General features: G+C 42.0%; 1 protein-coding gene across 2 annotated transcripts in view; it reads left to right on the forward strand.

Annotated features, from left to right (window-relative positions):
• The window catches only part of piezo1 (piezo type mechanosensitive ion channel component 1 (Er blood group)), an 88714-nt gene that overhangs the window by 49428 nt on the left and 24692 nt on the right, over positions 1-14594 (forward strand). For both annotated transcript variants that reach the window (XR_003979631.1, XM_030378828.1), the window contains exons 11-27: positions 1380-1459; positions 1559-1739; positions 1920-2025; positions 2355-2536; positions 2902-3050; positions 3447-3605; positions 3786-3868; positions 4212-4375; positions 4492-4668; positions 5042-5167; positions 5575-5775; positions 11297-11501; positions 12520-12624; positions 12888-13044; positions 13326-13569; positions 13828-13924; positions 14220-14385. Coding sequence is in view for 1 of the 2 variants with exons in the window: in XM_030378828.1 (XP_030234688.1) it covers positions 1380-1459; positions 1559-1739; positions 1920-2025; positions 2355-2536; positions 2902-3050; positions 3447-3605; positions 3786-3868; positions 4212-4375; positions 4492-4668; positions 5042-5167; positions 5575-5775; positions 11297-11501; positions 12520-12624; positions 12888-13044; positions 13326-13569; positions 13828-13924; positions 14220-14385 (2582 nt within the window). In the remaining variant the exon portion in view is untranslated. The remainder of the gene's footprint in view (positions 1-1379; positions 1460-1558; positions 1740-1919; positions 2026-2354; positions 2537-2901; positions 3051-3446; positions 3606-3785; positions 3869-4211; positions 4376-4491; positions 4669-5041; positions 5168-5574; positions 5776-11296; positions 11502-12519; positions 12625-12887; positions 13045-13325; positions 13570-13827; positions 13925-14219; positions 14386-14594) is intronic.

Consider the following 14594-nt stretch of genomic DNA (forward strand, 5'->3'; position numbering starts at 1 on the left):
GACCCAGAAGAAACCTCAGTGTTTGGCAACGGGCCCCAGAACGTTCTGAGCTCCAGTCCTCGGCTTAGTGGCGAACTTCTGCTCTGTATTATCGGCCCGGAAAGGCCAATGTACCCCATCAGGAATGTCAGGTTTATCCGTGCGGGTTCCAGAGGGCTTCCCCCCCGGTGGCCATCAAAGCGCCGACTGACACTGTGCTGTGCTGCTCTGCCCCCCCCCCCCCCCCCCCCCCCCCCCAGCCACGGGCGCGACTCAGCTCCGGAGCCGTACTGTGTCCCGGCCAAAGCCCTCATGAACCTGCATGTCCATTCCTGACATTCCATTCTCTGTCCGTATCGTAGAAATGCAATTTGTTGATACATAACTGGATAGGGTAGATCACACAATATATAACTATTACAAATTAATTTCAGTAGAGGCTAATATTAACATGACTGTTAAGATATACAGTACACAGTTAAAAATACAGTCAAACAATTCTTCATAGTTATTCTGCCACCTTACCTACCACAAAATCATAAGCATTGAGAAGTTCCAGATCCCTTGTCTTTCACAATCCACTCTGAACACCATGTTCATGCAGAGCAGTGTCAAGCAACCTTCCTTCACATAGCCTACTGAAATTACGTCTTCTGAACTCGCAACCACTTAAAAACGTTTGGATCACGCTAATTCCGCCGGAAGTCCCCAAAGAGGAAGACCCATAATATTATAAACTAGGTATCATTAAAAGCCTGCAGGAAGTGGTTACCTTATTAATGAACCTTCCTAAGAGTAATTTACAGCAAGATAGTGATAGTGATAGGTAGTGTATATTGAACTGTGATCCGGAGGAGCTGGTGTACATTGGTCTGACGCCTCTTTGCTCCTATCGCTGTTTGGAGGTCATATCTCTTACGCTGACCCTCATCTTCATGCTCTCTGCTCAGCTCTGTGTGTTAGTCTGTAAGTTGTCAGGCAGAAGATGATTAAACACATTCTCAGTTTTCAGCTACTCAATCACTTCAGTGGCATCAGCTGCCTCAACATTCACTGTTTCGGGGACAGAGCCTTCTCCAGGGTTGCTCCCAGGCTCTGGAACTCCCTCCCCAAAGACATCAGAGACTCAAAGTCCCTCCCATTTTTCCAATGCCGCCTCAAGACCAATCTTTTCTCTACTGCCTTCTCTTAGCCCCACCCCCCCCTCCTATCTGAGCGTGTGTCAGTGATGTATGTCTGTCGTTTGTTTTACAACCACCTCCCCTCAGTTTAAAGCGACTTTGAGTCCTAGAAATGCGCCATATAAATCGAATTTATTATTATTATTATTATTATTATTATTATTATTATGTTACTACATCAAGTTCATGTTTTTTCTTCATAATTTACATTTTCGTTAGGTGTGGAGCATCACTTACCATAGCTGGCTGACCTTTGTGCTGTTGCTATGGGCTTGTCTCATATGGATTGTGCGGTCCAGGTACTATAAAGACAATAACATTCAGGTCTGAAGCCAATGTATTGAAAACGTTCCTATACATTTTGAACAATCCTATTTCCTTGTTTTGTGTTTGTTCAGACGCCACGTGGCCATGCTGTGCTCGCCCTTCATCCTGTTCTACGGCCTGGCGCTGTGTTCTCTGCAGTTCATCTGGGCCATGGAGTTCCAGCTAGAGCTGCCCAACAATGTGGGGCTGCTGAGTCTCAGACAGCTGGGCTTAGATAGGGCTCAGTACCCATGCCTCAGGCTAGGCGCTATGGTAAGCAGGTCCCTATTTAATTGACAAAGTAAGAGAAACAAAGGACTTGAAAGCAGGTCTTAGAAGTCACACAAGATAGTCTCACAAGATGGCTCGGAACTGGGTGTTTAACTTTATTTAGATAGTTGTTTAAATTTGTTTAAATCCACTTATGTTTCTGTACATTTCTTTTCTCCTCAGCTTCTCTTTACTCTTACCTTCTGGCTGTTGTTGCGGCAATCAATGAAAGAGATTTTCAGTAGGAAAATTAAGATGTTCACTCAACTCCAAGAGGTCAATACCAGAGGTGAAGGTTATTCCTTTCCTCTTGCTTACACAGACATGCCCACCTGCAGAAGTGTATATTTAGCCATGAAACGCTAACATAAACAATATCACAATATTATTTTATTACAAACATCTTTAAAAGCCTGTGCATGTTTTAGAGACACGTAAACAAATATGAGATGAGAGGCCAGTAACAAACAACTGACGAAGCGTTATAGTTTAGTGGCTGTTTGACTACTTAGCTAAGTCTATGGGTCTGGTGTGTATAGGACTGTTCACTTAGAATACCTTGTCACCATTTCTCAATGTTCTCTTTGTGTTTACTTCTCCTGTGATGACCATATATAGGACAGAGTGAGGGTGATGCATCAGTGCTGAAGGTGGTGGGAGGAGTGGTGATGAGCTGCTATGCCAAGTACTGGATCTACGTCTGTGGAGGGATGTTTATCATGGTCTCCTTCGCTGGGAAGCTTGTTGGATACAAAATCGTTTACATGCTGCTCTTCCTTCTCTGCCTATGCCTCTATCAGGTCAGATGTTGTCACCACCCCACTGCATTCCTCTACGTCATTGTACTATTTATTATTGTGTTATATTATTTGTTTTATTATTTGATTCATTATAGTTTTTGTGAATAATGTAAATGTATTTATAATTTACCTTTTACATTTAGGGCATTTAGCAGACGCTTTTATTCAAAGCAAATTACATTAAGTACATTTGTCAGAAGAAAGATAAAAATCAATATATCGCTTTCGGTACAGTAAGGATGTTCAGTGCCAAGCACTTACAATCGCTAGGTAAACTGCTTCCCCGTATACAACAAAGATAACTAGGGTAATTATGTCAAGTAATTATTTAATTCTGTCCGGTCACCCATATGTCGTGTGTCCAGGTGTACTACTCCCTGTGGAGGAAGCTGCTGAAGGTGTTCTGGTGGCTGGTAGTGGCCTACACCATGCTTATCTTAATCTCAATCTACACCTACCAGTTTGAGGATTTCCCTGGCTACTGGAGGAACCTCACTGGGTTCACAGAGGAACAGTGGGTTGACCTTTTCTTATCTCCTCATAGGTCTTTCAACCATTCAAATACATTGTTTATAGCTTACCAGAATAAATGTACTTTTATGTTGTTAATGTGGCTAATTAATACATCCAAACGATTTAGGCTGAGAACAAATAAAGAATACAGTCAAAATTTGACAACAGAAAAGGTTCGGAGGAAAGGATTGACTAATGGTCCTCAGTAGACAGTAGACTTACTGCATTTGAAGAAGAAGAAGGTGAGGGGTTCTGCAACCATAAGGATGCTAGGTAGCTCCACCATCAGGGGGAACTTATCCGGGCATGGTTTTCTTGACCGGTGACCGGGTTACGGTTGTTTGACCCTAACCTTAACCCCTGCTCCCATAGTCTAACATAACGTCTGCGTTTCCAGGTTGGCTGACATCGGCCTGGAGACATTTGCTCTGTCAGAGCTGTTCAGCAGCATCCTGATCCCCGGCTTCTTCTTGCTGGCATGCATATTGCAGCTGCACTATTTCCACACGCCGTTCATGAGCCTCACAGACCTGGAGCACGTAAACCCTTTACACAGGTGATTAATGAGATGATTGTTAATACATGTTTTAGGCTTTTGTTATAAATCCATCTATTTTACAATACGCTGTAGTTATTGACTGCTGTTATTATACAATGTGTAATACATGCGTTAAATATTAATGTTAATCATATGATGTTTATATGGTGATTACTAAATATATCATCCTGAAATCAGAATGAGTGGCTGCGCCAATTCTGAGGGCACTGAGTGCCTTGATGAAGATCTGGAGATCGGAAACCACGATCTAGAGGATGGAGGTGAGTGGTTCTCCCATTCTTTAGCTTGAACTTATGATCAGATCGTCCAGTTTATAGTTAAATTGAGGTAGGAATTCATTATGTAGCTCTTGTTTATGTAATGCCTTCCTGAGAGAGAACATATTGAAGTATGTGACGTAATATACAAATTATGATCAGATGTTAAGTAACAGCTCCTGCTTGTAAGATCTATGTGGTCGTTTCTACTGAAATTACCCAACTTAAACCAAATCAGGAAGAACTTACCAATAGATATGAATATATTTTTATTTTGTTTTTCAAATTATCTGATATCACGCCTGTCGCTAAACCATTCTTCTCTCCTCCACATCCTCGACTCCAGCGCTTATGCCTAGTAAATGGGGTCTAGTGATGGACAGGTTGCTGGTTCTTTGCAGACAGTTTTCAGATACGTTGACCCAGACTCAGGAGTTTCTCTGGAGGTTACTTGAACTCCACATCGTTAAGATGGTGGCCTTCTACACCGTGTGGGTCGCTCTAGGAGAGGTAACCACCTCTTCTCCGATCTGTCTTTTAAGGCTCTATTCAGAATTGGAATGTTAAGAAATAAGTACAAGCTCATATCATCCTCTCTTTTAATGTTTTCACCTCTCCCCCTGCAGCCTTCAGTCATGAACCTGTTGCTGGTGGTCCTGTGGTCCCTAGCCATGCCCTACGGCCGCTTCAGGCCCATGGCGTCCTGTCTGTCCACCGTCTGGGTGTGTGTCATCATCGTGTGTAAGATGCTGTACCAGCTGGTCATCGTCAATCCGGACAAGTACTCAAACAACTGCAGCCTGGTAAGATTTAACGTACGGTATATCAAGAGATTGTTACTGAAAGAAGATATATAATCCTTTATAATCCGACAGGCTCTGAACCAAACCAGACACAGTTGGCACCACACTCTGCTCTACTTGTTAGTCCTCTAGGTTAGATTCTTCATTGGTCATGTTTTCCTCCCCCCCCTCCCCACATCCCATTAAAATGAATGACATGAAAGTGACACAAATGTAATATTTTAAAGTGATTTTAAAAGTGCTGTAAGCTTGTTATGGGTACTTGCGAAGGTAATCAGTAACATTTCTCCTGAAGTGATATGAGTTTGAGAACAGTTAATGATGGGTGAAGTCGGGTTGGTCTGAGCTATCATCTCCACCTCCTCCCCATCAGCCTTTCGCCAACATGACCAACCTGTCCCCGGAGCAGATGAAGAACTCTACCCTGTACAAGGGGCCCGTGGACCCCGCCAACTGGTTCGGCTTCAGGAAAGATGCCACAGTGCTGGGATACAGCAAAGTGCGCTTACACCTATAATTCCTTTATTGCATAAAATGTTAATTTTTAACAACATAGTTGCCCTGTCTACACAAGACAAAGCTTTTGCAATCTAGACTGTATCTGTATTAAATATTAAATATATACATTTTACATAAAGGGCACAACAATGTTGAATAAATGCAGAGTATAACATCTCTGGAGGGGGTTTGATGAAGGGTGTCTGTATCTCTCGTTCAACTCTTCCCGCCTGATAGGCCTGAGAAAAACATCCCTCTTTGCATTGCAAGGTTCAGAAAGCTTGTGTAAACATGGTCAATGCTAAACTCTGTCCCCATGATGGCTCACACTAAACGTGTAACATTGCTTTTCCAGTTCAGTGGGTTGGAGCAGTGAGATTTATTCAGATGACTATTCTCCTCTTTCAGAATCATTTGGTGGTCCTTATGCTGCTGGTGTTTGAAGCCACAGTCTACCGTCACCAGATCCACCACTACTGCCAGGTCCAGTGCTCCCCCCCTGCGGTCCAGACCCTGTTCCCCGCGGCCACCAGGGACACTCTGGACCAGGGCCTCATGAACGGCCTCAAGTACCTGCTCAACTACGCCTTCTACAAGTTTGGGCTGGAGGTTTGTTGGTTTTGTGCTTTTCAACACATTGTTAAGCAACAACCTCTTGTTTTTATACCCTACAATTAGCCCCAGCTGTGGTTATTTTAACAGCTTAATTATGTGTTTCCCTTCATAAAATGGTTAGATCCCACAGTCATGGTGTAGGCATTGAATTACACAATTGATCACATATCACATGCGTCATTGTGTAGTTCTGTTCTATTCTCCTGACCAATCAACTGTATGAAATCAGTTCTATATTAGGCCGAGAAGCAGCTGGGGCCGTTAGTAAGACGTCTGTTACTCTGCAAGATCGTTTGTAGTTCACAGCCTCTCCCACGGACGCAGCTAACTGTGCTAGTAGCTCGATAGGCATGTTGAACACAGGAGTGCTGAAGTGTAAAGTAGGACCCCTGGTTGTGTATACGTAGAGTCCAAGCCTCTTCAACCAATAACACATCATCACCAGATCTCTTCAGTGCTTTCACATTTCACATGTATCTGTAACTCTCTGTCTCTCCTACTTCATTTATCTCTCCCTCTCTCCTTCCTATACATGCATTTCTTGTTCTCTTTCATCATTCTCTAGCTTGCTTTCCATTTTGTCTCACCTCAAAGCATGTGGATAGACTTTAAGATGAGCAAAGTGTGTGTGTGTGTGTGTGTGTGTGTGTTTTAGTTTGTGTGGGTATGTGTGTGTGTGTGTGTGTGTGTGTGTGTGTGTGTGTGTGTGTGTGTGTGTGTGTGTGTGTGTGTGTGTGTGTGTGTGTGTGTGTGTGTGTGTGTGTGTGTGTGTGTGTGTGTGTGGGGAGTTTATTCTGTTTGCAGCCTCGGAGTACTCTCCAAACTAAAACAGAATTTGCTGGCTTGGAAGTCCCAAGAGATTGCTCTGATGCTGATGACTCCAAGCTAAAGGATCGGTGGTGGTCTTTGCGATGTGAAGTTGTGATGTACAAGACCTACTCATGTGTCGAATACCCTTGAATGATGACCGGGGATTTTTCAAGCTTGACCCCATCTTCCCATCATTTTGGCTTCAAGGGGCTAGAGTTATTTGCCCCTCATTACCCCTTAGGGGCTATTAAGGGTTATTAGCGCCTTAGAGCCAAAGCGAGACTTGGTTAGGCACACAAAAAGAAACAGACAGCATCAAGCAAAAGGTAATAAAACAGTTGTATTTCTCTGTAGGGATTAGGGCCCGACCGATTCATCGGCCTGCCGATTTAATCGGCCGATTATAGCCTTTTTGAAAATAATCAACATCTGTCAAAAAGACGCCGATTACAACCGATTATTATTATTATTTTATTTAAGAAATGTTATTGCGCTTAGTATCCTGCAGATTGCGCTCCTACTCGCCTTGCTAACTAACAACTTTAGCTGGAGTAAAAAAGAGGAGATTGAATTTTACCGTACAACATGAAAGCACGCTCGCTCAGGCAGCTGCGCGCTCACCTCACCAATGTACATAAGACGAGTTGTTTGAGCATGTTGTGCCTGTTTTTCTTTAGGTCCCAGGCCATGTTAATTTGTTATACTGTAGACTCTAACGGTGAGACCATACTGCTCAGCACGCACGTGTTAGTCACTGCTCACGGGCGCAGCACATTGGGAGTTATTTATTTATTTTACATTATACTATACACTAATTTTTTACTGTAAATGTATTCTAAAACACTCAAAGGTTCTGCATTCAATTCACATATTCGTCAAAAGTGTTTAAAGTATATTTAAGGTATCAAAAACTACGTTTTATATGCTTTTTTTTGTTTTGTTTTTAATCGGCCGATTAAATCGTAATCGTAATTTTTCTCTGAAAATAATCGGCATCGGCACTCAAAAATCTATATCGGTCGGGCCCTAGTAGGGATCATTTCCATCATCAATATTGATGGCTAAGTGTTTAGCCATCTAAGTCTTTAAACTATTCAAGAGTAAGTACCAGAAACTGATTTTAGTATGTTTTGTTGTGAAGGACTGGATTTAAACGTGGTGGTTTATCTTATATGATCTTCGCCAAATTAATTGATTTAATTTGTCGAAGATCAAAACTACGATGAACTATCTTATCATTTGTAAAATTAACATTGAAAACTAGATGCATTGATTTGCAACAGTGTCCCGTTATTAAATAAAAATGCACACCCGTGGAATGTTGTGTATCAACCGATCAGTGGTATTCTACAATGCTCAGGTGTATGTATAATAATTGTAATTAGACCCATAGCAATTATGTGGAAACCCAAGTCGATATTGTAACAAATTTCTGAGTGCATAATATAATAACATTTTGCCTATAATTGTACAACGTATAAAACAAATCACAAAATTCAGCACAAATTACTCTGAAAATCAGTGCCAACATTTAAATATTTGTTAACCATTCAAAGAACAAACGGCAACTGGTTGATTATCATTTAGGGGGCCACTCAATGACATGCAGAAGTGTCATCAACACACCCACTGATGTGGTGTGAGAAATACCACACATAGCATACACAGAAAAACATACAAAAAAATATAACCGCAAGCGGTGATTAACAGGGCCCAAGCTAAATTAAAAGTCAAGAACACACTAATGGAAGATATAAAAATATAACGAAAGATGTTCCACTGCAGCCTCATTCACATGGTCAAAATATCTATTGATAAGCACACAACATCCAGAAAACTCAAAGCATTTCTCAAATTAATTAAGGGGTTTCTTCAAAGCATATACCTGAAAAATTTTAGGAATTCTGGGGAAATTAAACATTTGTAGTCAAGAACACTAACAGAAGAAATATAAATATGACAAGAGTTAATTATGAAGGAAAAATGGTCAATGAGGAGTTCCCCTTAATGCCATACTGTGTCTGGGCCATCCGACTCTTGGAAACAAAAGAGCCGGAATGTTGATTGCCTGATGAATTTCAGGTGCTGTTCAATGTTGTGTTTCTTAAATGACTGGCAATGACAGAATGTCATGTTCAGCTTGTTCATAATGCTCTAAACAGGATTCAAACTTTCAACCTAGGTATCATTCGTACACGGCATTATTCCGTTGAGCCACTGACATTCCTGAACTGCATGAAGCCTAATTCACATGGTGAAAATGTCGATTCATAAGCACACAACATGAAGAAAACTCCAAGCACACATTTCACAAGAGAATAAAGGGATTTCTTAAAAGAGTATAGATCATGAATGAGTAAAGATCAAGATCGTGGAGCAGGTGGGGGTTTCAGGTGCCTTGCTCAAGGGCACCTCATCCGTGGAGGCTCGGGATTCGAACTGGCCACCCTCCGGTTACCAGTCCAACTCCTTAACTAGTATCCTAAAGATAGCCGTATGGTAGTTATACAATAACAAAATCTTCATACAGGCAAAATGGGTTGAGAATGTCAAAATGGGTTGAGAATGTGGACGTTTGGCTTTTCTATGAAATTTTGGGAAAAGTAAACATTTTTAGAGCAGAAGACCAGGGTGAAAAAGATGTGTCTGATTCTAGAGATTGATATTGAGTCCAGGTCAATCTGGTGAGGAGAAATAAGCCTAATTCATGATATTTTAACAATAGCGCCACCTTTGGGTGCAGTACCACAAAAAAAATTCAAGATTTTTTGATTTACGGTATGGCTGCAGTATGACTTTTACAGAATTTGAAGGGGAAAAAAAACGTTACAGAAACGAGTGAACGAGTCTTTGAACGAACCGAACCGGTTCGTTTCTCTCGTTTGTTCATCTCGTTCAGCATTCGATTCACCGGAAACTCGACTAAACGAACAAACGAGTTTCCGGTAGCACTAACTCTACTGAGTCTGACTGACTCAGCTAAGAACCGTGCAATGGCGTGCATTCCATGATGCGATTTACCGCTACCGGAAACCAGGCTGGACGAACAAACGATTCGCAAACGACTCCTCCCAGTTCAGTCGAGTTTCCGGTAGCATTGAGTCTGACTGACTCAGCTGAGAACCGTGCAATGGCGTGCATTCCATGATGCGATTCACCGCTAGCGGAAACCAGGCTGATTCGCGAATGACTCCTCCACCGAGTTTCCGGTGAATCGATTCACAGGAAACTCGACTGAACTGGGAGGAGTCGTTCGCGAATCGTTTGTTCGTTCAGCCTGGTTTCCGGTAGCGGTAAATCGTATCATGGAATGGACGCCATTGCACGGTCCTCAGCTGAGTCAGTCAGACTCAGTGGAGTTAGTGCTACCGGAAACTCGACTGAACGAACGAACGATTCGCAAACTACTCCTCTTGGCGAACTGAATCACGCGAACTGGGTCACGGAAACGAATCATTAAATCCACCACTAATTCTGACCTCATCTGGCTCCAGTAGGCGTGGCCTATGTGAAGTAGGCGTGGTCTATGTGACGTCTTAAATGAGGCTTCCTTGTCTTTCTTAAAGATGCTGCCTTCTGTGGCTGGGGTAGATATTACAGCTTGTATGTTTGATCCTGCTCTCTTGTGGCTGTGTGTAGTAATTACAGCTTATTTGCTTTATTTACGTAACATTGTTCTAACCTGCGCGTGTGTCGATGGCCGAGCCGTTTTAAGGCTGAGTATCGCTGGTTGTGTGCGCGTGCGTGTGTGTTTTTACCTGCACATGTGTCGATGGCGGAGCCGTTATGATTAAAAACATAACGTCTGTCGCTGCCCTTCTCTTGACGTGTGTGGTGTGTGCGCGTGCGTGTAAGTGTGTGTTGTGTGTGTGTGTGTGCGTTTCCATGTATGTTTGTGCGCATGTGCGTGTGTGTGCGGTGTTTGTATGCGGTGTGTATGTGCATGCTTGCGGTGTATGTATGCGTTTGCGCGTGCTGTGTGTGTGTATGAGCTGCAGGCTGCTTGGCACATGCGCACATGAGTAACTTTAGTAACTGGTGCTACAGGCCTGCTATTATTATTATAGTAGTAAGATTTAAACAAAATTATCATTTTTTTATACTCTATATATGTTTTGTTATACTTAAAGGTACACTGAGCATACATCAAATCATAAATAGTACAAAATACAATGTAGAGTGCCAAGCTGCTTCTGTAATAGGGTAGCTTGTTTCCGTCACTCTACAGAAACCATCACAGCAAAACAGATGGTAGAACACGTAATCAAACAAAGACAAAGGTGTTGGGCAGCTAGGGCAAAACATTGCATCATGCTCACAAATCATAGTCTTAATCTTAATCTTCCCAACAGGAAATGTTGCACACAGTCCAGATCAGACCGATAGTGTTTTAAGTGTAAAAGGAAAGTTTCATAGATATTTGTATGTCTATTACTTTCCCTTGTCTTTCCAAGTTTTAAAAATGTTAACCCTATTGATAAGACTTGAACTATGCCTTTGTCAAAATTCAGACCGGCTGAATGAGTAGAACTGTACAATCCAGAGGTTCTTGGACCCCTGCTCATTGTACATTACATATAAGCAAAGTGCTTCCGCAAACAGCCCAGGTCTATAGGATTCAAGAACATTTGAAAAGTAGGACATAAAGTTGGACTATTCCCTCATTCCTTCATTCATATATTTTCTCTTATCTCATTTCTAACAGATATGCTTTCTGATGACGATTAATGTGATTGGCCAGAGGATGAACTTTGTGGTTATAATCCACGGCTGCTGGCTGGTCATCATCATAGTGAGGCGGAGGCGGGCAGCGATGGCTCGGATCTGGCCTAAGTACTGCCTATTCCTGTGCGTTTTCATGATTTATCAGTATGTCCTCTGCGTGGGAATGCCGCCCGCCCTCTGTATCGGTAAGGCCATGCTCTGTACTCTCTCCAAAGAGGCATCATCATAGGACAGACACAGGTGTCCCTCCTAAAGCGAGTTATGGGTCTTTAATGCACCAGCAGATTGAACCAGTCAAGGTATCCCCCGACCTCTGCAAGAAGGTTTGCAAAAACACGAATATATTGCAGAGCAGAAAATCAATAAAACAAAAAACAAGAAATATTTAGCAGTCAGTAGTGGCATCAGAGCCCCTTCTGAGGTGAAGGAGTTGGGAAAAATAACCAATGCTTTCATGCCTGCACAGTATCCGAAAGAAAATAACTTTGATTTGATTTGAAATAGATTCCGATAGAGATGTTGGCAAGGCAAAGCGACCCATGTGCCCATGTAGTTAAAATGATTTTACTGCTGCAAACCTAAAATATTGGTCATGTTTAATAATATTAAAAGATGTTCTGAGGAGTATAGGGGCTATAAAAGGCAGCACAGTTTGGGCCAGAAGCGCACAGAGTCCAGCCGCCTTAAAGACTGGCAGATCGCTTCCTTCATGTTCAACAGATTAGAGAGGATAAGGTGTAAGCAAAGAGAATTTAGATAGGATTAGAAGGTTGGAGTTGTCGTGATAAGTAATGAATAAGGCCTAACGTGTGATACTCACTCAGCGATTATAAATCTTTGTTTTGAGTTATTCTAGAGCCTATAAAAGGCTAAACAATATATTAAGCGGCTTATTCTTATTAATACTATTTTATTGTTTATTGTTGTATAAAGGTTAATACATTCAAAGCCCTTGTACAAGCCTTATAGGCACAGATGTGTGCGTACGAGTTGTCCATGAGGCCAAATGACGATGTGCCCTTTAATAGCAGGCCCATAATTAGTGTTGGAGCGACAACTATGTGTCCTATGGTGAATCCTGTGAAAAGGGTCTATTCAATGGATTTTAAATATATATATATTCACTATAAGTATCCTGATGACGGGTGGTTTGAGGCAGTCTCCACTATAACCCTCTTGACTCTCCGTCCCTCCTCTGTTTAGACTATCCTTGGCGGTGGAACACTCCAGTGATGATCAACTCCGCTCTGATTAAGTGGATCTATCTGCCCGATTTCTACACTGAGCCCAACTCACAAAATCTTATAGGTATTCAAATCAGGACCTAAATGCCGTACTCATAAGGAGCTGTTCCAATTGGTTGTGTACAATTATACATTTTCTGAAAACACAGCAAATGCTTATTTTGAACAAGCAACATGTTTCCTTATAATGCAGTTTTTTGGACTTGAGTGAGGGATTAATTGAAGCGATGAGGTCATGTATAACATGGTTATGGTTCATCCAACAGTGGTAGAAGCCAAAGGTTTTGTTACGTGTTGGTCTTGATGCATGTGTTTGTGTGTCTACAGCGGATTTTGTCCTGCTGATGTGTGCCTCCCAGCAGTGGAAGGTGTTTGAGAATGAGCGGACAGAGGATTGGATGGTTCTTGCGGGGGAGAACACAGACTGTCCTGATCCAATGGAGAACCAACTATTCAACCCAACACCCAATTTCATCAACTGCAGGCAAAAAGCATCCTCTATTGAACTATTCACCTCATAATCTGTCCAACCATCAAACATTCATGTGTAAACTATTGCTTGGTGCATCAAGCCGGCTTGTCATTTACTCATCTGTCACTCTGGAATGGAAAGCAGGATTAACCATGTCACAGCACGTACCACATTTATATCATTCTGTACACTGCAACTAGTCTAAGATCTGTACAAGATTCAGCTGTTTTCCTATATTGTTCCATAGTAATGACTCCTCTCTTGTTCCCTTTGTTTCCCTCTGCTCATCCCAGGTGTTACCTCGACATGGCTAAAGTCCTGGTGTTCCGATACCTCTACTGGTTTGTGCTGTCAGTGGTCTTTGTCACAGGAGCGACAAGGATCTCTGTGTTCGGACTGGGTTATTTGCTGGCGTGTTTCTTCTTCTTTTTGTTTGGGACTCAGCTATTGGTCAAACCAGCAAGGGCCCGCCTTGCTGTGTGGGACTGCCTTATCATCTATAATGTAGCAGTTATCATTGCAAAGAATCTGTTATCGGTAAGTGAGGTCCTCAAAAAACTTCAAACACACAGGACACATCTACAGACCCAGATTACCCTGATTAAGTCCTTTTGTCTGTGGATGGTTATCAAATTATTATTATCAAAGTACTTGAAATCATGGATTAGAATAAACTACATTTGTCTCCGAACTAGGAATAATAGTTAATATACACATACTTATATATATATATATATATCATAATATTATGAAATAATCCTACTGACTTGTGTTTTGATTGTGTTTTGAATGCAGATCCTGGCATGTGTATTTGTAGTTGGGATGCAGAAAGATTTTTGTTGGGTGATACAGCTCTTCAGTCTAGTTTGCACAGTGAAGGGTTATTATGACCGTAAGTACTGATTTCCTCAAGCACTTCTATACAAATGGAAAGACCCATTTTCTCATCCACTGACAACGTGACTTCTTGCATGATGCAATTCTGTGGACATCCTGTATTTCTGTGGACATCCTGTATTTCTGTGGACATCCTGTATTTCTGTGGACATCCTGTATTTCTGTGGACATCCTGTATTTCTGTGGACATCCTGTATTTCTGTGGACATCCTGTATTTCTTGCATTTCTATCTTAATAACACTTCAAGTGCTCTTTTTCACATGCATGTTATTTGAATTCCTTCCATCAGCCAAGTCTGTGGGCGACAAGACCTGCACCCTCCCAGTGGAGGAGGCGGGCATCATCTGGGACAGCATCTGTTTCCTCTTCCTGCTGCTCCAGAGGCGGGTCTTCCTCAGCTTCTACTTCCTGCATGTGACAGCAGAGCTCCAGGCCTCCGCCAAACAGGCTTCAAGGTAAGAGTGGAAACCACCATCCCAGGTTGATTTTGGTTTGGTAAAAATATCTTAACAGACTTTTTTCAATTTAGAGACCCAGTCTCTTCCTCAAATTCTGCAGGTAAAACATGCAGAATGTTTAACAGCATAGTATTCATTTATTTTTAGCATTAACAGATTGAAGGCATTAACATTTTCAATTAGTTAAATAATAGTTGAGTGATGCG

The sequence above is a fragment of the Gadus morhua genome, chromosome 15 (assembly GCF_902167405.1).
Source record: "Gadus morhua chromosome 15, gadMor3.0, whole genome shotgun sequence".
Classification (NCBI taxonomy): domain Eukaryota; kingdom Metazoa; phylum Chordata; class Actinopteri; order Gadiformes; family Gadidae; genus Gadus; species Gadus morhua.